The sequence below is a fragment of the Rosa chinensis genome, chromosome 1, assembly GCF_002994745.2.
Source record: "Rosa chinensis cultivar Old Blush chromosome 1, RchiOBHm-V2, whole genome shotgun sequence".
Taxonomy (NCBI): Eukaryota; Viridiplantae; Streptophyta; class Magnoliopsida; order Rosales; family Rosaceae; genus Rosa; species Rosa chinensis.
In genome coordinates, this window is record NC_037088.1 from 4,566,970 (window position 1) to 4,589,668 (window position 22,699).

General features: G+C 37.8%; 2 protein-coding genes across 2 annotated transcripts; one reads left to right on the forward strand and one right to left on the reverse strand.

Annotated features, from left to right (window-relative positions):
- Nucleotides 1-4,771: 4,771 nt before the first annotated feature.
- Nucleotides 4,772-17,748, forward strand: LOC112182645 (protein SEMI-ROLLED LEAF 2). Its single transcript, XM_040515088.1, has 19 exons — nucleotides 4,772-5,223; nucleotides 5,648-5,722; nucleotides 6,438-6,553; nucleotides 7,690-7,804; nucleotides 7,933-8,061; nucleotides 8,942-8,989; nucleotides 9,155-9,297; nucleotides 9,395-9,591; nucleotides 9,703-9,995; nucleotides 10,261-10,410; nucleotides 10,530-11,057; nucleotides 11,150-11,296; nucleotides 12,818-12,890; nucleotides 13,333-13,457; nucleotides 13,666-13,869; nucleotides 13,951-14,088; nucleotides 14,174-14,302; nucleotides 16,886-17,113; nucleotides 17,274-17,748. The coding sequence occupies exons 1-19, from the start codon at nucleotides 5,089-5,091 to the stop codon at nucleotides 17,427-17,429; spliced, it is 3,129 nt and encodes a 1,042-aa protein (XP_040371022.1). The 5' UTR covers nucleotides 4,772-5,088; the 3' UTR covers nucleotides 17,430-17,748.
- Nucleotides 17,749-18,710: 962 nt separating this feature from the next.
- On the reverse strand, nucleotides 18,711-19,694 carry LOC112198808. The gene has a single exon (XM_024339916.1). It carries the CDS (start codon nucleotides 19,692-19,694, stop codon nucleotides 18,711-18,713), a length of 984 nt encoding a protein of 327 aa, XP_024195684.1.
- Nucleotides 19,695-22,699: the final 3,005 nt, after the last annotated feature.

Genomic DNA, 22,699 nt, shown 5'->3' on the forward strand with positions numbered 1-22,699 from the left:
CCACCAAACTGCCCCCATATTCAAAGCACCATAGCGAGCAAATTTATCTGCCAATGCATTTCCTTCTCTGAATATATGCGATATCCGAAAGGTAAAATGGCTAATCTTGTATAAACAGTTCATCCAAGGGATACGCCATCTCCAAGGAATCAGATCAGGTTTATTGAAGTAACGCACCACCAAAGCAGAATCAGTTTCCAACCAAACATGAGTCCAACGTCTAACCATTGCCACCTCAACTGCTTCAATAACTGCTAGAACCTCAGCATCAATAGCACTTGGGACAGCAGCATTATAAGAAATTCCTCCCAGGAAGAGACCATCTGAATCCCTAAATACTCCGCCAAAGCCAGCTCTAGCAGGATCTGAAAAAGACCCATCCGTGTTCGCCTTGATCCAACCCGGAGGCGGAGACTCCCAAACCACAGGGGTAAACTTTGGGGCCCGCGCTCTAAGTGGAGAAACTCCCAGCAAAGAATAAACCGGGGCTGCAGTACCAATACTACCACAAGGAGCAAGGTAGCACATCGCCGATTCCTTAAAAGAATTAATGAAGAACTGTTTAAATCTCCGGAATTCAAAAACCCTGCCATCAAACCTTATTTTGTTCCGTTCAGTCCAAATGCACCAAAATATATTGCAAACTGCTAGCCTCCATAATAATTTAGAAGCCACCGGTAATTGGTTCATCATATTCGAATCAAAAATTCCCTCTAAGGTTAATCCAACTGAGCGCTGCAGTCGAAATATATCAAACAACCATGTCCACAACTCCCTAAGCGAAGGACAGTTTAGAAATAGGTGAGAGATTTATTCCACATTATAGCAGCAAAAAGAGCATTGGGGGCAAAGGATCTTACCTCTTCTCTGCAGTACCTCGTCAACCATGATCTTAAGATGGAAAACCTTCCAACATACAATGCTTTTCCTGGGCTGCACCGCTTTGTGCCAAATAGCCTTACCCCACTCAAGTGATGTACTAGGACTAGTGAGAAAAGAATAAGCTGCTGCCGTATTCAAGGATCCGGCAGAGGTAGTAGGCCAAAGGACAGTGTCATCCACGTCTATAGCTAGAATTTCAGTCTTTAGAATGTCTTCTGAAACTTCTGGAAAATTCTGAAGGAACTCATTTGGCAGAACCCAACGTTTCTGCACAATATAGTCACAAACGCGGTCACGAAGATAAGGCCAGAAAGAAGGATTGATATTCAAGCTATCCACCAATGAACCTCCAAGCCAATTGTCTTTCCAGAAATGGATGCTCCTGCCATCACCTACTTGCCATCTCAGGTTAGAAACCAGAGTTGGCCACAACTTCTTCAAGCCGGTCCAAATAGATGATCTTTGATAATAAGAGAACATGTCTAAATTCTTCTTTAAGAATCTATCCCGCAGAAATATCGAAGAATCGGAAGAACCTGTCACCATATCCCAACATCTCCGAAGAAGAAGAGCTCTGTTCAAAGTGAAAATATTTTTTAATCCAAGCCCTCCACAATCCTTAGGCAGACAACAGTTCTTCCAAGAAATCAAAGCAGCTCCCTTTCTAAGAGGGTCCCCAGACCAATAAAAGTTGCGCATCCAAGACTGAACTTTTTTGAGCAAAGCACGTGGCCAATGGTAAACATTAAAGCTATAAACAAATAGACTTTGGATGACCGAAGAAATAAGTTGCAGACGCGCTGCCTGTGAAAGCTGCATGCCCTTCCAAGCACTCAATTTGCATCTTGCCCGGTCTGCGATGGCCCTGAAATATGATGCCCTGGGACTCCCAAAAAATATCGGAACCCCCAAGTAGTTGAAAGGCACATTACCTTCTCTGATGCCAAGAATACGTTTAATCACTGACGCCCTGGGTCTGGCATGCCTTCCCAAATAAACAGATGATTTGGCTTTATTAACCACCTGACCTGAGTTCGCTGCATATTCCTGAAGAAATTTGTTCAGCGACCGTAACCCTCTAGAATTCCCTTACATGAATATCATCACATCATCTGCATACAGGACATTAGAAGGAGGATGAAGCTTTTTAGGGGCAGCAATACACCTAATTTTACCCCTGCTAACTAGTCTGGATAAGCCCCTGCTGAGAACATCTTCTGCAAGGCAAAAAAGCAGAGGGGATAGTGGGTCTCCTTGCCGAACTCCTCTAGAACAACTGAAGAATCCACAAGGAGTCCCATTCACTGACACAGAAAGTCTAGCTGAAAGAAGGATGTTGTGAATCCAATTCACGAAGGTAGAGCAAAAGCCGAAGGATCTCAGAACCCTGAGTAAAAACTCCCAATCTAAGGTATCAAAAGCCTTACTGATATCCAGTTTATTAGCAACATTGCCCCCCGCACACTTCCTGTCCAATAAGTTCATACACTCCGATGTCAAAATGATGGAATCAGCAATAGATCTTCCCTTGATAAATGCACTCTGGCTTGGTGACACAATTCTCATAGCCACTGGGCTTAAACAGTCAGCAAGGATTTTAGTGATCACCTTAAAGACAAAGTTTGCGAGAGCCAGAGGTCTAAAGTCAGTAAGCCCCTCTGCATCCTCTTTCTTTGGAATCATAAGAAGCAAACAAGTCTTCAGCATTTTGATTTTACAAGAGTTTCAAAATTTCTTTCTTATTAAGGTTTTTTCAGACATGTAGTCATTTTTCATCACTATCACCTTTAGATGCATCGAACAACGTTCTAAAGCAATGTATAGAATAACATTTATTTATGATTTTTTTTTTTTTGTGGAAAGGGCAGGAGCAAACTTGTTAGAAACATTTGAATATTTGGCAATGTCTTAATATAATCATAAGAAGCAACTGACAATCCTAAACGTAAACAAAAGAGGGTAAAAAAAGGCCAATATTTATATGGTTCTTAAATTTTAGTCACATTCCACCCACATCCAAATCCTAAAAATAAACGAAAGAGGGTAAAAAAAGGCCAATATTTTTATGGTGGCTTGTCTGTGGTGTGCTTGTCCGGCTGCGCCTCCACGTCGGTAGTAGTGTCCCACCCAAGGTTTTAAATATCTGCGATATATCCGATATCTCCCCCGATGTCTCCTTTTTTCGACGGACCGATATATTTAGGGGGGTAAATATCTTATCTTTCACCGTTTCTGCGAAATTTCTCCGACATCGTCAAATATCCCCGATATATTAGATATTTACGATATATCCCCGATAAAGTGAAGAAATATTTGTAAAATTTGAGGTAAAAATATGGCTGTTTTTTTTTTTTTTTTTTTTTTTGCCCCTTTGGGGCTTATAGTCTTTGATTGCTGACTAGTGAGCAGTGACTATTGTTTATTTACACTCATTCGGACAAGAGGGGCAGATAGATGCTTATGTTTGTCTCTTTTTATTGATTTTAAATTATGGTGAAGCCCTAGAAAGCTGGTTCATGCCTAATTGCCTAGACAATCTCTATTGGTGATAATACTGATGATAAAAAAGCTCCAATTATTTAAAAGTAGTAATGGATGGTGACCTAATTCCCCAATCCCTAGTTCCCTACTCTTGTTGTCTGGTCCTAGGCTATGGTGATAATACAGATAGTTCTGATGATGGTGGAGAGGGTGGAAGCGGAACAGGTGGTGGAGGTGAAAGACATGACTATGGAGAATCTTCTGTGGATGGAGGATTCCAATTTACATGTGAAGATAATTTTGATCATACCACCCAAGATGAAGACCACGGAGTGAGAACAGCTGGCCATGGTGCTCAAGAGAAGACCCGATATGGGAGGAGGACAAGAGGTGCAACTGATGATCAAAGTACCCCATCTGATGTTTCTTCAATTGCCTTAAGTTTTGACTCAATCAGTTTAAGCACAGAGCGCAGTGGGATCTCAAATGAATCTCATGAAGGCAACAATCAATTTGGTTATGATGCTTATGGATATAATCAATATGGAGAAGTATATGATCAGTCATCTAATTGGGTTCATCCTTATTATCCCCTTATAGGAGAAACAGTCGGCAGCTCTAAAGAGATCTATAACTATCATGTTCATCACTACAATTCGCACTATATGGGTCATATGTCTTGGTCTGATTATTGCATTTTCGTAGACCAGCGAGCGGCTTTTCAACCGCCTAGAGTCTCTTTTTGGATGTAGATGAAGTTGACATTCATATGTATTTATATGTAGTTCTAAATTTCTAATAAATTTACTTTTTTCAAAAACGACATTTTCTTACCCTGTATCCCCGATATATCCCCGATATTTCCGACATCTCCCTTTTTCAAAGTACCGATATATACAACGATACCGATATTTAAAACCTTGGTCCCACCATGCTGGCGTGTGAAGGCTGTGGCCGGACAAGCACACCACGGACTTTGGAGTTTGGTCTAAGAGAAAATATGAATACATTAGGATTTGAACTTGAATTACTTAGTTTGAACTTTAATAGTGTTAAAGTTACTTGGTTACATGTAGTTAACGCATCCAAAGCAAAGCTATCTAAGCTTCATTTAGGTTGTCTAAATGGTGACTCGATTCTAACATAGCCAACTATAGATGGGTCATTGTGTAATATTGTTTCACCGCTATTAATAGATTGACACCCCATTTGCTTTAAACCAAAAAAAAAAAAAAATCACCTCCTCCTTGGTAGATTTGATAGTCTCAATATCAATTGTCCAAGGTAGCCCGGGGATTTGTTTAAAGAATAATCTCCACCTGTATGAACGATGTGAAGAAAGAGTGCCAAATATAGCCGTTGCAGCGATAACAGTTTGGTATAAAAGCCCCAAAACTAGTAAATATGAAACGGTGAAAGAGGAGAGAGGGAGATTGACAAATTTTTAAGTTTGATATATTTGTTTTCCCTTCTAAAACATTCCTCCTCCGGTGGTGGAACCTCGGTGATCCGGCGCTCTCTCGCGCCCATTTGTTCTTCTCCCTCCACCATCCGATCCCCGGAGGCTCCTTCACCCTAATTCCCATCTCTCTCTCACACCAAAAACCCAAAAATTTAATCCAAAACTTGAAAAAAATTTAGTTTTCTGATCATTTTGAGGCAAATATTTGAGAGCTGGCTTATGAGAATCATTAAGAGGGATTTAGGAAAAATCAAAATAAAAAGATGGGGATGATCTCAAGGCAAGTTTTCCCTGTTTGTGAAAGCCTCTGCTTCTTTTGTCCTGCATTGCGTGCCAGATCACGCCATCCCGTCAAGCGTTACAAGAAGTTGCTCGCCGAGATTTTTCCTCGCTCTCCGGTAATTTCCCTTTTCTTATTATTATTATTTTTTTTAATTTTTTTGTCATGTTTAATTTTGGGTGGGCAGTACTGGAAATTTCTATGTAGATAGATTAATGTTTAAAGCGAAAGGAATGGTAATTATGAAATTTTTCAGATTTTTAGGTTTTAGGGATTTTTGTGAATAAAATTATCGGAAATTATGTTCATGTTTAACGGTAACTTGCGTCCCAAGAAATTAGAAACCCTCTTACTATGAATTTATTATGAGGTTAGAAAATGAGGCGAAACCAAAGGAAAATTGTGATTTCCGGTTACGTTGTTCTTTTATTTTGGTTTCATCATCGATCGTTTAGATTTTGGTTCTCATGTGTTAAAATTTTAAAATTATGATTGTTCCTTCAGTTGTCGTGTCACTTAACTATCCCAAAATATTTTGGCAGGATGAAGAACCAAATGACCGCAAGATCAGTAAACTATGTGAATATGCCTCAAAAACTCCTCTCCGTATTCCAAAGGTGCTAGCTCTCGTTTTTATGCTTGAAACCCATCTATATGTGGTTCATGTTGCTGCTTGTGAACTAAAGTGATCATCTGAGTTTGGATTGTGGTACATCTTATAAATGAAGCTACTCGCATAAGCAAATTTGGGAGATGACAGATCTCTTTAGAATATTACATGAGTTTAAACTAATTAAAAAGATGACTAAAAGCTTAATCTCAAAGTTTTCGGTACAGTACTATTAAGGTGGAACTTGGAAGATATGATCATCATGTGTTATAGAGTCAGAAAACTACATTGTTTAAGGCAGTGCTCTAGATTAAGTCTATATATAGTAAAGGGGATGGGAATGGACTTTTGTGAAAGAGATTAATACAAATCATTCAGACGGAAGATGAGGAAGCTTAAATTGTAAGATGCTCAGTTTACTAAGATCATCAAGAGTGTAACTAAAGGTACATAGAACAGAGTTTCACATCTCTTTGCATCGGAGCTATGCAGGGGAATTAATTTGAACTGAATGCTACATAGAGAGGACACAGAATTGCAAAAGATGCTTTGATCATTATAATTTTGGTTACCGTACTTGGATCTTATATATGCTGGCAAATCATTTTCTAGCCTGTTGAAAACAGTGTTTCTTTATCGTCTGCTGTTCTAGGTTATAGGTCTTATTTTACCTTTCATTCGTGTATTCTTCTCTTGCATTGATAGAAGTTCATATATTTCAGATCACATCTACTCTGGAGCAAAGATGTTACAAGGATTTGAGAACTGAGAACTTCCACTCTGTGAAAGTGGTCATGTGTATCTACCGGAAGTTGTTGATTTCTTGTAAGGATCAAATGTGAGTTCTTTATTACGTAAAAGTACAGATTGTTATTGACTAGCATATTTGTTTCTTCAGTTATAAGGAAAACTGGATCTGTTAGTTGGAGTGCTAAGTTAATTTTGGCTTTCTAACTTACACATTAATTAATTATTTCTTGCTAGAATTTCCTATAGCCAGATAATCAGATGGAAGCAGAGCAATTGTGGCTTATAACTTCCACTAACTACCTAGCTCATGAGATATAAATTGATTTTTTACTCTATGAAAATAATGGACACTACTGTATCAACCATTATTACACCTAATAAATAATGACATGAGCAGATTTGGAATTTCAACAAGCCACCGCACACTTTAACATATCTGGTATCTGAATTTTTTCTTTGCATAGATTTCACAAGAGGCTAATTGACTGGAATAAATGCACATAACTATGAGATGCAGGATGATGCTTACTTTATTAACTTTTTTATGGTATTGGCTGATGCAAAATCTTGAGACTCATTTTATGAATTTTCTCATATGGTATATGCCACAAATGTGGTCATATATTAGTGTTTTCCAGTAGCTTTCTTTTGTTTTTGTTTGCCTAAGAGCCTGTATGATGTTCATACACACACAGAGACAACTCAAACACACTTTGGGCTTTTTCTTACTAGGTAACACTACTTTCAAGGAAACATTAGATAAGGTGCAGGAGGGAAGTACATATCAATGACATTTAAGAATTGAAATAACTTACAGAGATAACAAAAGATCTCATATATATATATATATATATATATATATATATATATATATATATATATATATATAACTTGCAAGCATGCATGAAGATGGAAACATACAAACTAAACATCTTTGTGTATCATGCAGCTTAGCTTTTTTTGTCAGACTCATTTTGTCTACCATGACCATTAGAGTAATCTTCATGTGTCTCATTGTAGAGTGTATGATGAATATGAGACACATCAAAATTACTTGCATTCTGTGGGTTTTTCATCAATTTTTTCCAATAGTCTTTTGTGCAATACTTTTCTGTCTAGATGATGAGTGATTTATTGGGAAGAGGTAACACAACTACTTTCTGAAGTCGTTTCTAGCTTATTTTATGCATAGCTATACAAGCTTTGATCTGTTTATGTTTGCAGGCCATTGTTTGCAAGTAGTCTACTTAGCATTGCTCAAATTCTTCTTGATCAAACACGACATGATGAAATACGTATTTTAGGATGCCAAACTCTATTCGACTTTGTGAATAATCAGGTGGGAGTTGGTGTGTTCTTTATCTTTCAGATTGTAGTTTGTCTTTCATCTTTTTTTTTTGGCCCTTTGGTAGTACTCAATTGAAGATAATTAATTTTTACGATCATGTGACCTTTTTGATTGTGCAGAAGGATGGTACATATATGTTTAACTTAGACAGCATGATTCCAAAACTTTGTCAAATAGCTCAAGAAATGAGGGAGGATGGCACAGCAATGAATTTGCGGGCAGCTGGGCTTCAAGTTCTTTCATCAATGGTAATCTATCCTCATTCTCTTTTTGTAATTACTTCATGCTGTGACCCTTGTTTTGCATATGTTATCAAAATTTTGATAATTCTGACTTTGTTACCAACCTATGAAAGTTTTGTTTGAAATGTCATACATAACTGACAACTGTTAGACCCTGACCAAAAAAATGAGAATTGTAAGGCTTAAAATTTGGTAATAAAATTTCTTCCACCCATATTTTTCTCGATGTATGTAACTGTTTAGTCCTTGCCCCTTGTCCACTCCCACGTTCACAAGCACAAAACAAAAAGAGAAGACTGTAATGGGGTAATGCAATGTCATAGTTTGGTTCCCCTGCTGTATGTATCATACATATATACCTCCCTTTAACTTTTATGTGAGTCCATTAGATAGTAGAACTTGGCATCTATAATATGTTCTACAACAATGATTCTGCTGCCTGTTCTGGGTTACAGAATGGTCCTGGAATAACAAAGTCATACTTTCAGGAAGTGAAGTAAATGTTGACGTGACATATAAAAATGGTCCTTAAATGGCATACAATTAATATTGGACTTTGCATTAATCAAATCAACACAAATTGGTTTAACTTTACCTGCACTGAGAATGTTTTGAGAAATGTGACTTTTGGGTTTGTACAATGGTCCTGGAATAGCAAAGACATACTTTCAGAAGTGAAGGATTAAGTGTTAGACTTGGCATGTTGAAATGAGTCCCTTATCTGGCATACAAATCCAGAAATAATCTCATGCTGCTTTCTGGCTGTTAAAATTGGCATTAGGCATTTCCTTTTCTAATTGTTATCCCAAATCCTTATCTAATTCCATGTCACAAGCACTCTCACACTTCAGTAGAATTTGACAATGTAAGATCATTTCATGTGCAGGTTTGGTTCATGGGTGAATTCTCTCACATTTCAACAGAATTTGACAATGTAAGTTATTTGGCTTTGATCCTGATATTTCTTATATAAATTGTTTTTAATCACTTTTCTTGATTGCTGATTCCGTAATAAAAAAAGGTGTGATCATGCTCTGTTCACATTATTGATCCTGATATTTAGCCTCCAATAACTTTTTTATTTTGATTTTTAAATCAGGTTGTTTCAGTTGTCTTGGAAAATTATGGAGGTGTAAAGAAAAATTCAGAACATGAAGAAGTTTCTCCTTCAGTAGAACCCATGAGAAGGATTCCATCCTGGAGGTTGATAGTGAGTGAAAAAGGAGGCGTCAATGACTTGGGGTATTTTTTTTTTCTTTCACAGTGTTCAGTAATTGCAGCCATGTATCCCTTTCATACCTAACATATACCTTTCTTCTTCTTGTTGTTGTTGTTACAGGGAGGATATGCACAACCCTGGATTTTGGTCAAGGGTTTGCCTTCATAACATTGCCAAGTTAGCCAAGGAAGCTACAACTGTACGGCGGGTTTTGGAATCTTTGTTCAGATATTTTGATAATGGCAATCTTTGGTCTCCTAAACATGGGCTTGCTCTGTCTGTCTTGATGAATATGCAGTTAATAATTGAAAATTCTGGTATTTGAATATCTTTAGATTTCTTATATTTTTTTGCCCCTTGGGGAGCATTTCTAGTCTTTCTCCTGCAATCTTTAATTGATATTTTGATGACTTTGTAATTTCTTGTAGGACAGAACAGGCATTTCATTTTGTCCATCTTAATTAAGCATCTTGATCACAAGAATGTTCTTAAAAACCCAAATATGCAGCTAGACATTGTTGATGTTGCCACCTCGCTTGCTCGAGAAACAAAGGTTCAATCATCAGTTGCTATAATTGGTGCATTGAGTGATATGATGAGACATCTGCGGAAAAGTATACATTGCTCACTTGATGATTCAAATTTGGGGACAGAAGTTATTGAATGGAACCGAAAATTTCGAGCAGCAGTGGATGACTGCCTTGTTGAGTTAACACATAAGGTGATGGTAACATCTCTCATATTTCCATTAGTCGATCGGTGCCTTGTTCAGTGGACAAGAAGTGCGGACTTCTCGTTCCCTGTGTTTGTATTTCTCTTCTGTTTAATAAATCCTGTTTCTTTTTACACAAGAGGAAAAACTGATGCCTAATAAATGCCTTATTAGTAATAATTATACTTACAACTAAAAAAAAATTTGTAAATAATGTGGCACTTGAAGTCAATTAGTCTCATAAGATAGTTTTCTATATTGTTATTTTTACCAGGTAGGAGACGCAGGTCCTGTTCTTGACATGATGGCTGTGATGTTAGAAAACATGTCAAATATTACTGTTATGGCGAGAACCTCAATTTCTGCTGTTTACCGTACTGGTCAAATTGTGGCAACAATACCTGATTTGTCATATAAAAACAAGGCAAGAGTTCATCAACTCTTTCACTTCGATTGATTTACATTTATTTGTCACAAACTTACCAATCTAATTCTCTTTTCTTTTTTTTGCATTTTCTGGTTTGAATGTTTGGAAATCTGTAGACTTTTCCTGAGGCATTATTTCATCAATTACTCGTAGCTATGGTCTGTGCTGACCATGAAACCAGGGTCGGTGCACACCGTATTTTGTCTGTTGTTCTTGTTCCATCTTCTGTTTGCCCCCGTCCTCTTGCTGCTGCTCCCCACACTTCAAAGAAAAGTCCTATTGGAAGGACACTCTCAAGAACTGTATCTGTGTTTTCTTCTTCAGCTGCTCTCTTTGAGAAATTAAAGAAGGAGCCATCTCACTCGCAAGAAAACATTAGTCATGAGACCAAGAACAATGCTGTCTTTGGTGAAGAAGCAAAGGTTACTAACGGCTCAATGTTGCACAGATTGAAATCCAAATTCAGTTCAAAAAGACACGCAGCAGCTTCAAATGAACCGCTAGGTGCTGAGGAAGCTACACACAACAACCATCCTACAATGCACAGATTGAAGTCAACTTTAAGCCGAAACTACAGTATGAAAAGGCAACCATCAACTATGACTGCTGCTACAACAGCTCCAAGTGTTCCACATAATGAATCGGTATGGATTGTTGGTTCTGTTATCTATGTTGAATAGATTCATTCCTTCTTGTCTTCTGTTATGACCATTTTTCTTCTCACTAATTTTTGCAGACAATGTCCCTTAGGTTAAGCAGTCGCCAGATTACCCTTCTGCTTTCATCTATCTGGGCACAGTCCATCTCCCCTTTAAATACGCCTGAAAACTATCAAGCAATTGCTCATACCTACAGCCTTGTGTTGCTATATGCTCGGACTAAGGTATAACTTCCAGTCTTGTAGGTTTAGTTATACATTAATGACAATATTTGCAGTTATGCTGCTTTATCCGTTCTTTCTTTTCAAATTAAGATTTCTCTTTTCATATTATATCCATACCATCTGAAGTCTTCTCTTGGCTTTACTTTTTAAATACAATAAGCTGATGATGTATTACATAGTCTTCATAACTTTCCAAAAACAAGTCGGCATTTGGGAGAAAATTTAGTATTTTTATACAAGTAACAAGGATTTAACGAATAAATCTCCAAGGGTGCACAACGCATATACACAAGTATACACCGACTCTATTTCCAGTATATATTACCACTGTCAGCTCCTAAAACTATCAAACAGGCTAGGGCAAGTTGGAGCAAGCATAAAATGTTAAATTTCATTTAAAGCACTATGCCTTCTGTGGTTTGGCAAAAGTCTTGCTTATCATAGATGAGAGAAAAAAATTCACTATTCTGTGTGTGACCTCAAATTTGGACTCAAATAAAAACAATTGCCGTGGTTTTTGAGTCTTCGGTCTCTCCTCTGTGCTAATATATTGAAATCCTCGTGGCTTGTGTCGTGGCCTTACCCAGAGGAAAGGAGAAAAGGAAAGCGGAGAATCCTACCGTAGAGCTCCATTTGCAGTTTTTTCTTCTTTTTATTTTATTTTAGGAATGGTACTAGAGAGAACTTAAACTTTCAGCTTCACTCAGAAATATAGATAGTATACTTCACCTCATCATTAATATCATCCTCTACTTGTGAAGCAATTTTTACAATTAAGAAGAAAGGTTGACTCTATGCTTCATTCTTTGGGGTTAAATCTAGAAAAATAGCCAATCTTTACTAAATAAAAATTCAAGAAACAACTGAAGGAAAACTTGTTTAACAAAGCAATCTATGCTCCATTCAACTTTAGTGAACTTGTGCTAAGTCCAAGTTCAAGAAGACACACCTAGGACTCCTGGAAGCTACTTGAGAACTCTTTGACTTGTCCTAAGATGGAAAACTGGTGTACAGTTTATTAGATTCTTCATTTCGGATGAAAATGTTTCTATAATTCCTGTACCAGATATCCAAGTTGATTCACTCTTATACCAAATATCCAATCTGATTAGCCCCTAAACTACTTGCTCCTTAATATTATTGGCAGTCAAAATGGGAGGCCTCTCCTTGGGCTTGCTGAGAAGGAGCAAGGCTAGTGCATTCTGTGAGGAGGGGATAGGCTAGCTAGGGAGGTCAAAAAACTGAGGGTAAGGGTAAGGGCTATATTGGGTTTAGTTTCAGGAGCATATCGCTGTTACCATGTTGAATAGAAGAGATTTTGAAACAAAGAATTGCTGTATTTGACTTACAAAAGAAATAAAACATCAATTCCTGGTAATCAGAAGTTCAGAACTACCATTCGGTCCGAATGAATCAACTATAATTTTTCCGTTGCTTGGATTATGCTATGTCTCTTGTCATAATTCTTTTTGGTCCCCATTTTCACTATGTTTGTTTCGTTTGATCTGCTGTTCCATGTAGAACACATCCCATGAGACTCTGATCCGAAGTTTTCAGTTAGCATTTTCGTTAAGGAGCATTTCTCTTGGAGGAGGTAAAGCTCTCAGGTCCAAATAATTTACATAGAATAATAACTTCTTGCAACTTATAAAATTCTTGGCAGTTCTTTAATCGTATAAATCCATGACTCATGGTATTGAATTCAGTATCAAAGTTTGATTACATAGGTCATAATTATACTTATTTTATAATTGTACATTTAGCAATGGTATGAAAAGTTTTAATTAGTGATTGAGGTTTGGAAGTATTAATATTACTTCTCTCTTGTTACATTTGATTCTTCTTTTCAGAGGCCAAAAGGGTATGATTTTGATGAGGATGAGATTTTAAAACTTTAGTTTGCTACTCTGGATTGGATAATATATACTAATCCCGTTGCTTTGAAATGTAAATGACTGCTAAGAATCACTATGGTAATTGTAATATTTTCGTGCCGCCGTTTTTCTTAAGTAGGGGGTTTCTTTTCACATTTTCAGGGTTGCAGCCGTCAAGACGCAGATCTCTCTTTACCTTGGCAACATCGATGATTATCTTCTCGGCTAATGCGTACAACATTGTTGCCCTTGCTCCTTCTGCTAAAGCAGCACTTACAAATGAAACAGTAGGTGTAACAGAACCGGTTGATCTTTATTTTGCTTAATTATGCTCTAACTTCTTCATTGTCGTACGTGGAACAACCCCCATCCAGAGAGAGAGAGATGGCGAGATAGAGGAATATAGAGTTTCTTAGTCTTCGACACACGTCCGTTTGGTTTCCAAATTTAACATCACTTGATACTGATCTGCATGCTATAATGTCTTCTTATCAGGTTGATCCATTTCTACGGTTAGTTGATGACTCCAAGTTACAGGCTGTTGAATCTAGCCCTGACCAACCAAGGAAAGTTTATGGATCAAAAGAAGATGATGAAGATGCTTTAAGGTCACTTTTGGGTTTAGAAAAAGCTGATAATACTCACACTAAGGAATCATTCACTACCATGATAGTGAAGACAGTGGCAAAGTCCTCAGATGTAAATATCCATACTTGAACAGATGAGCCATATCTTCTTTGTTATTAGAATTGTGATGCTGACTGTTTAGTTGTACTGCAGGAATTGTCAACTATGAGGCAGCAGTTACTTACCGATTTTCTTCCTGATGATACATGTCCATTGGGAGCTCCGTTGAGCACGGAGACACCCATACAAATCGACCGATCTAGCTTACCAGATAATGCAGCTCCTGATACTGTAAGTTACTTGAATCATTTTCAATTTTTTTTCTCTGTCTATATCTGCAGACAAAATAGATGACACAATGGGTTTTACTGTGCAGGTTGAGCCTCCAATGTTCATAATTGATGATGACGCTTTACACAATGCATCTGAAAGTCAAACAGATCCTAACACAAAATTGGCCGCAGAAAGTCTGAGCCTCATTAGTGTCAATGAGCTTTTAGATTCGGTAAGTACGCTATCATGCTCACTGATATAGTGTCATTGGATTGTGTCAATCTGCCTTTGATGAATACATTAGTTAATGAAAATAAATGAGTTACTGATTATCTAAATGCTAACCGTATTGAGAACTGATTCTTCTTTGCGATTTCACTAGTTCTGGCTGCAATAGACTTGGGTTATATTATTTCTCTATGATTGCAGGACCTGTATGGGCATTATCCTACACTGGTAATGCTAGTAAATAATAGTGATCACACTAAGTAATAGATTTGTACCAAAGAACAATAAACATTTTTTTTCACCACTCATCAAAGAATAATATATTAGTGTTCAACTTATCAGAGTGAAACCAAAAACAAGGATCGCAAGAGAGCTATGTTAGAATTTCTAGATTCTTCCATACCTTCTGATTCCTTCTTCTAATATGAACAGAGAATCTAGAATAGGCAATGACATGGATATGACAATAAAGTAATGTGTCTGCGTATGTGTCAATCTGCAATACGAACAATCCTCTTCTTAGGAAAGTGTGGACAAAAGTGATGAGTAGATAAAGGGCAATCCACTTTAAAAGTTTTCTTACATATGTGCTTTGGATACTCAGGATTCCTAGAGGTAGACAAGAAGTGACTTCTCATAGATACATGACTTATTTCTTTTTATCTCTCATACTTATCTTTTGTGTGGATAAACTATATATACCGAATGATTTGAAATAAAAATTTGTAACATGATAACAATTTTGAACAGCGAAGCATTCATTAATTATATGCATTTTCTCTCATATCTCATATCTCATGTCTCATGTCTCATGTCTCATGTCTCATGTCTCTCCCTCATTTCTCCTACACATCTACCCTTTCTCTTTAGGAAAAGAAAAATGAGAATTCAAAAATAAAACATTACCAAACAATTCTTTCTAAACTACATTTGAACCCCATTTTGTCTGAAATAATAACCCCTCACAGATAGTCTTGGGAAATGACGTTTTCTAGCATATACATGGTGTGCCCCTCGCATATCCATGCCATATTTACAAATCAAACTTTACAAATAGGTTAACTGCATACATATATAGAATATCTATTAGGTGTTGAGTTCTATCAAGTGAGTATCAGTATTTGAGTGTCCCTTTTCCTCAAACTTTTAGGATATATGTGCTTTCTGTTGTTGTTATTACAACCTGGTATAATAAATCTTTTTCGAAAGTCAACTAGAACTTGCAACCTCGACCAATATTTTTAAGGTATTTTGGCATACTTCTAAGGTATCTGAGTCTGCAGTTTGCCTTTTTCATTGCATTTTTGGAAATCCTTTGAAGCCGCTCTGAAAATGCTTTGTATATTTGTTGGACTTTGAAGAGGTGTCCGTACAGGCTGGGGGAATATTAGATATGCATGACATGAACAATCTGTTTTTGAGTAATGTTTGTGACAGAGCAGGTGTCTACGAGTGATTTGGTTTTCATTAGAAAATGTGAAATTATGGCAAACAGCTTCTTAATCTAAAATCTTGTGTGGTTTTCACTTATTAGAGATCACAAAATATTAGATTCATTACTAAGTAAAGGCACTTTTTGGAGTGCCTCTGTACCATGTGCTTTACATAAGACCGCTTTTGTTAGTTATGCTTCTTACGTACTATGTGTAAGACTTTTTGAAGAAGCATTCAGTTTTCAGGGTCTTCTTCATGAAATACTTAATGTGCTTGTGGAGTGCTAGAAAACACTTTCTATATCTGTTGAGTTCAATGAAAACCGTTTCTAGCTATGTGGAAGCACTTTTAGCATTTCCAAGAGCACTCCCAAGCATTCCCTAAACCTATTTGCAGATGCAGAGTCCAGACCAGACTACAACACCGTCATTAAATAGGACAAAGTGACAATGGGTTACATAGAGAATATGATGGCTACTGTAGTTATGATGATGATTTTGAGAAGGGAGGGAGGTAGTTGCTACGTGATTAGGTGTCCATTGCAACTGGATGTCATTGGTGATGGTTACATTTATTGAGTCAGTGGTAACTGGTAAAAACACTGACAAGGGTTTGGTAGTGGCTGCAACCAAGGCATAAATGAAAGGGAGGGAGGTAGCTGCTACGTGATTAGGTGTCCATTGCAACTGGATGTCATTGGTGATGGTTACATTTATTGAGTCAGTGGTAACTGGTAAAAACACTGACAAGGGTTTGGTAGTGGCTGCAACCAAGGCATAAATGAAGTGGTGTTGTGGGCTGTCATGTTAGTATTCTCTTAAGGTTGGGTAAGGTTGTGGTACTAATTATCACAATGGTGGTGGTGGTGGTGGTGGTGGTGGTGCCATAATGACAGTGGTGACAAAACGGCTCCAGCTAGCTTCGACTCTTTGATTGGGAGCTGGAAAAGGGAATTTCTTCTAGAATATAACTCTGATTAATAACAGAAATTTAATTGAAGATTCTGCGAAAGTAAAACATAAATTAAAATATACAAAATTTATATCCATTTATTCTTGCTCTAATTTTTAATAGAAGAGATCCTTAAGAGCTTAAGGATCTTTATAAGTTGCTCAACTTGTACATATTTCTAAGCAAGTGAATATGCATGCAGGTTGTGGAGACAACACACCAAGTAGGAAGAATGTCAGTCTCAACTGCTTCAGATATGCCTTACATGGAAATGGCTGGCCAATGTGAAGCCCTTCAGATGGGGAAGCAGCAGAAGATGTCTTCTTTCATGGTTGCCCAACAAAGGCAAGAAAGTTTGATTAGATTTTCTGCTCAGGATTCCAATGTAGTAAACGAAGCGCCTTCTTCGGTTGTCCTAGGTGTTCCTATGGTACTTCCTTTCTCTTTGATTGACATATTAAATCGAAAATGTTGGATTCTACATTCTAGTCCTTCTATAGCATGCATATTGTTCTTATTTGATCTTGTCTTAGCCTCTTAGTGTCTTTTATAAAATATGTTCTGAGTTTTGAACCCATCTGGAACTGCAGAGTGGCAATCCATTCCTTGATGCAAATGCTGTTCCAGTTAACCAACCTGCGGGCAATGGTCCGAAGCTTTGTGCAACTGAATCCCAACATTATCCCCGCTTTCAACTACCTGCGTCGAGCCCATATGATAACTTTTTAAAGGCTGCTGGTTGCTGATTTTTAGACATAGGTTGGTAGCCATTGTAAGAGTTGAGTTTTGCATTGGAGTAAAGAATCAGTCTTAAGTTCAATCACAGAAAACTCCTTAACTGTTTGTAGTTGTTGCTCCTGATATCGGCCTCACCATTTTTTGTCCATAAACCAATGCCTTCATTCATTATTCTTTTTTTTCAATGGGAGGTTTCCATTTGATGGTCTCCCTTGTACATGTATTTGGTATGGCCAGGGCTTATTCATTCCATTACGGTGAAGTGAAGAAAAGTACAGATTACATATTGGGTAGAAGAAGAATCTGCAATGCAAGTAAGAAAATGATCAGGTTTTTCCTAACTAGGTGCAGCTAGTCGTAGTACTTTTACGGTTTTACGTTTACAAATTACAACTACACTTGAATTTTCACCTATTATAATCTTGCTTATTCCTCCTCGACCTGTTCTTAAAGTTTTAAGTATACGGCTTTCACACATTTGCAGGCATGTTAAACCACACATTTGCTCATTCCTACACCAGAATGTCATGTGTCTCAGAAGCTAATTACCATAGTTTTTCAAAGCTAACTGCAGGTTTATTTATTTTATACTGTTAGTCAAGAGACTAATTGCAGTTTTGTTCTTATATTTTGATGAAATTGTAGATAATTTGGTGTATATGTATTGAAATTGCGTAAATTTTGTGTATATTCAGCCATTTTGCAACAATCGTCCTTTTTATAAATCTTGTGAAGTTATGCAATTGATTTTAGAGTGGAATTGACACCCTTTGCTCTTTTTCTTTTGACATGATGACTTAATTTTGTATGTTATACATATAATAGAAAGAAGAAAAAAAGGTGAGAGTGGTTTGTAAAAAAGGATTTTTAGATTTTATGAGTCAACCCTCTGTTCATAAAAATTAAAGAATCAACTTCAACTTAATTCGACAAGACTGTTTACTAAATTGGAGGGGTAATAAGGCCGTGCCCATCTCTCTAATAACAACAGTTTTGAGTTTGATGTTTTTGACATATCTCTACTGCTATAAATTGAGGCCCTCTTTTGGTGTCAAAGGGCTTCATCAAATTTTGAAGTGTCTATATAATACTTTTTTATAACATAATTATTAAATTAAGTCAATAAAATATAAATAGATAAAAGTGTAAATTGAGATTAAAAATAGACAAACCACCACTATTCTATGTTTAAAAAAAAAAAAAAAATCTTTTTAGTAGACCATTTTCCCTTTTTTTTTTTTTTTTTTTTTGAGATGAATGATGTCAATCTTTATTGGAAATTAGAGAAATTACATGGAACAAAGGTCAGCTGCAACTGCAGCTAATAGAAACTGAGGAGGAAATGAATAAAAACAAACTTGAGAAAAAGAAGAAGCTTGAGAGGCTAGCAAGTGTGCCACTTTGTTGGCATCTCTTCTAGCATGCACAATAGTCACATTTGGCTGTGACTCCAGTAACATCAACAGGTCATCATACACCCTTCCTAGTGTAGATGTGTTAGGCATAGCAGCAGTAGTCAGTTGGCGCTGGACCTTGGTAGAGTCAGTCTCCACTACCATCGGTTGCATGTCATGTTCCATTATATAATCTAGAGCAGCTTGAAAAGCTGAAAGTTCTGCATGTTCTGGAGATAACAATTGACTGAGAGGACCTCCCCCACCAACAATAAATTGTCCATCTGAATCCCGTATCACAAATCCAAATCCACCTTGTCTTGTAGACTCATAGAATGAACCATCAATATTAACTTTGAGAGTTCCAATTGAAGGAGGCTTCCATTTCTCAACCCTCAGACATCTAATTGCTTCACTCCTTAACTTTGAATTATGAAAGCGGTAATCATGTAGTCGAGACATTGACCTGATCAATACATCACAAGCAGGCGTGCGTTTAGCTTCCCAAACCCGACAGTTTCTTTCTTTCCAGATACCCCATAGAAGATACATCAAGTCGCCCAACTCTTTGATGGACAGTTCCTTAGCACAAAAACGTAACCAATCCAAAACACTGAGGTGATCAGTTTGTGGATCATAGCAGGTACGCTTAAGATAAGGATTGGCATATAAAACCTGCTTTGTATAAGAGCAATTCCTGCAGAGATGTAACGTTGTTTCCATCTCCACCTCACATAAAACACAAGTTTGTGACTCCACATTCACATGTTTCGAAGCTAACCGCTCCAAAGAAGGGAGAATATTATTGCACACACGCCATACATGAACCTTTGCAGAGTTAGGTATCAAAACTTTCCAAAGTGTCTTCCAGAAATCCATACCCACAGAGAGAGAAAATGGACTATAAGAAGAAGAGTGAGCAAAAGAAAAGCGATATGCTGTTTTCACCGAAAATTTGCCATCCTTTTCTAAATTCCATACACATTGATCATCCAGCATTCTAGAACTCAAAGGGATATAAAGAATAGCTTCTGCCTCAAGCAAAGAAAAGGAAGATCTAATAATCATCTCATTCCATGAACCACTAGTAGAAATCAATTCACTAACCTTGAGATCCTCATTAATAATTGTAGAAGGTTTATCCGGTTTGAGAAGAGGCAAACTAGGGACCCAAGCATCAGAAAAGACACGCACCGACTCGCCAGTTCCAATTTGTCAGTACGACGCTTGTTTAATTAGGTCCCTTGTAGAAAAGATACTCCTCCATGAGTAGGAGGGAGAGGAATGTGGTTCTGCAGACCAAAAGGAGCTAGAAGGATAATACTTAGCTTCATAGATTTTTGCAATAAGGGAATGAGGGTTATTGATAATCCTCCAAGCCTGCTTTGCTAACATTGCAGAATTAAATTCCGACAAACTCCGAAACCCTAATCCTCCTTCCTCCTTAGGGTTGCATAAAGCATTCCAAGTCTTCCAATGTATTTTCCTTTTGTCTAGGGTACTTCCCCACCAAAACCGAGCACACATTTACTCTAAATCCTCACAAAAAAATTTTGTAATCTGGAAGACACTCATAGCATACGTTGGTAAAGCTTAAGCCACCACCCGGATTAAAATATCTTTTCCAGCGCCACTCAAAAGCTTTCCTTGCCAATTCGTGAACTTTTTTGCTAAGTTGTCTTTGATGTACTGAAATGTAGCAGTTTTCTTACAGCCAACATAAGTCGGAAGCCCTAGGTATTTCTCATGAGAATCAACTATCTCCACCCCCAAAAGGCTAGCTACCTCATCTTGCATACACTCGGAAACATTTTTACTAAAAACAACAGAACTTTTGTTAAAGTTCACAACCTGTCCTGAAGCTCTTCCATAAGTTTCCAACACCTCTAGAATCTGAAAACAATCCTCCAAAGAAGCTTGTCCATACAACATGCTATCATCAGCAAAAAGTAAGTGATTGACTGAAGGAGCCTCATTACAAACCTCAATCCCCGGAAGTAGTCCTGCAGCCTGTTTTTGTTGTAGAAGAGCCAAAAAGCCTTCTGCTCCAAGCAAAAATAAATACGGTGAAAGTGGATCACCTTGTCGCAGACCTCTGCTAGGAGTCACCAAGCCTCTAGGCTTTCCCCGTACCAGAAAAGAATATCGCATTGAAGTAACACAATGCATTACCATATCAATCCAATGACGTACAAAGCCAAACCGCTCCATAACTTTCCGAAGAAAAAACCAATCCATGCGATCATAAGCCTTACTAAAGTCAAGTTTCAGCGCCATACATCTTTCCCCACCATCTCTCTTATTATGAACATGGTGAGCCATCTCATTAGCAACCAAGATGTTGTCAGTAATTAACCTGCCCGGCACAAAAGCACTTTGGAAAGGAGAGATCAAAGCAGGTAAAAGAACCTTCAACCTGTTAGCAAATACCTTCGAACAAATTTTGTAAATCACATTACACAAAGCAATTGGTCTCAAGTCAGCCATATGCTCCGGATTGCTCACCTTAGGTATCAAACATATGTGAGTAAAATTGATCTGCCTTAATAACTGACCTGAATGTAAAAAGTTACACACTGCTTCCGTCACATCCTCACCAATGGTCTCCCAATAATGTTGAAAAAACAATGGCGGCATGCCATCCGGTCCAGGTGATTTGGTAGGGTACATCTGAAAAAGTGCCCGTTTGACCTCCTCACTAGTATACAGTGCACATAATTGAACATTCATCTCCTGTGTAACACTAGGTTGAATTGCTTCAACGGTCATAGTTATTGCTTCCATATCAACATCCGAGGCAGTGAACATCATAGTAAAATAAGAAGTGACTACTCGCTCCATACCATCATTATCCTCCACCCAATTTCCGTCTTCATCATACAAACCTTGAATGGTGTTACGTTGCTTTCTGTTTGCTGCCTTTCGGTGAAAGAAGCCAGTGTTTCTATCTCCCTCTTTTAACCATGTAATCTTTGATCTCTGCCTCCAAAAGGCTTCCTCCTGGGATAGAAAAGCATGCAGACGATCCATCAAATCTTTCTTCTCTTCTTGAACAGCAACTGTGATTGTACAATCCATTAACTCTTCAAGTCTAGTTCGTATTCCCATCATCTGCTGTTGACGCATTTTGAAAGTTCTTTTCTGCCATTTATCAAGTTCCATTCTAGTATGAGCATAGGGTTACCAGTGACATCAGTCTGCCAGGCTTGTTCCACAAGAGGATCACATTCATCATGTTGGAGCCAGAAAGCCTCGAACTTGAATCTATGATGTTTAGGACGAGCTGGGAGTGGGATCGTACTAGCACGCAATAAGATGGGGATATGGTCCAAATCACTTGGAGGTAAGTGTACGACCTTAGCATACCCAAACAGATCACACCAAGAAGGTGTGCAAACTGCCCTGTCAAGGCGAAGTTGAGTCTCTGAATTCCACCAAGTTGACTGACAACCCTGAAAACCTAGGTCAAGAAGATCACAGTAGCCTAAAGCATCTCGGAACCCTCGCATTTGTCTTTCAGCCCTAACAGGGCCATCAATCTTCTCTCCATTATTTAAGATCTCATTAAAGTCACTGATAACTACCCAAGGAAGAGAATCAAGGTCACAAGGATCCTGCAATAGTTTCCATGAGCGGTCACGTTCTGATGTTCTGGCATACCCATAAAAGCATGTCAGCCTCCATCTCGGATCACCAGGACCTCCAAAAATTACCATATCGATATGATGCTCGGAGACAGTCCCCATCTGCACTCTGACTTCATCGTTCCAGAATACACCCAAGCCACCTGCTTGACCATCACTCAGAACCTCCTTTGCATACGAAAACCCCAGCGCATGCTTCAGTGCTGTGAAATCTCCCAGATTACTGATCTTTGTCTCACA

Bases quoted from the DNA above. Each gene is read 5' to 3' on its own strand.
- LOC112182645 (XM_040515088.1), top strand. From the start codon at position 5,089: ATGGGGATGATCTCAAGGCAAGTTTTCCCTGTTTGTGAAAGCCTCTGC. The intron at 5,723-6,437 runs GTGCTAGCTCTC...CATATATTTCAG, and splicing joins CTCCTCTCCGTATTCCAAAG to ATCACATCTACTCTGGAGCA. The intron at 13,870-13,950 runs GTAAATATCCAT...GTTGTACTGCAG, and splicing joins CAGTGGCAAAGTCCTCAGAT to GAATTGTCAACTATGAGGCA.
- LOC112198808 (XM_024339916.1), bottom strand. From the start codon at position 19,694: ATGGATTTCTGGAAGACACTTTGGAAAGTTTTGATACCTAACTCTGCA.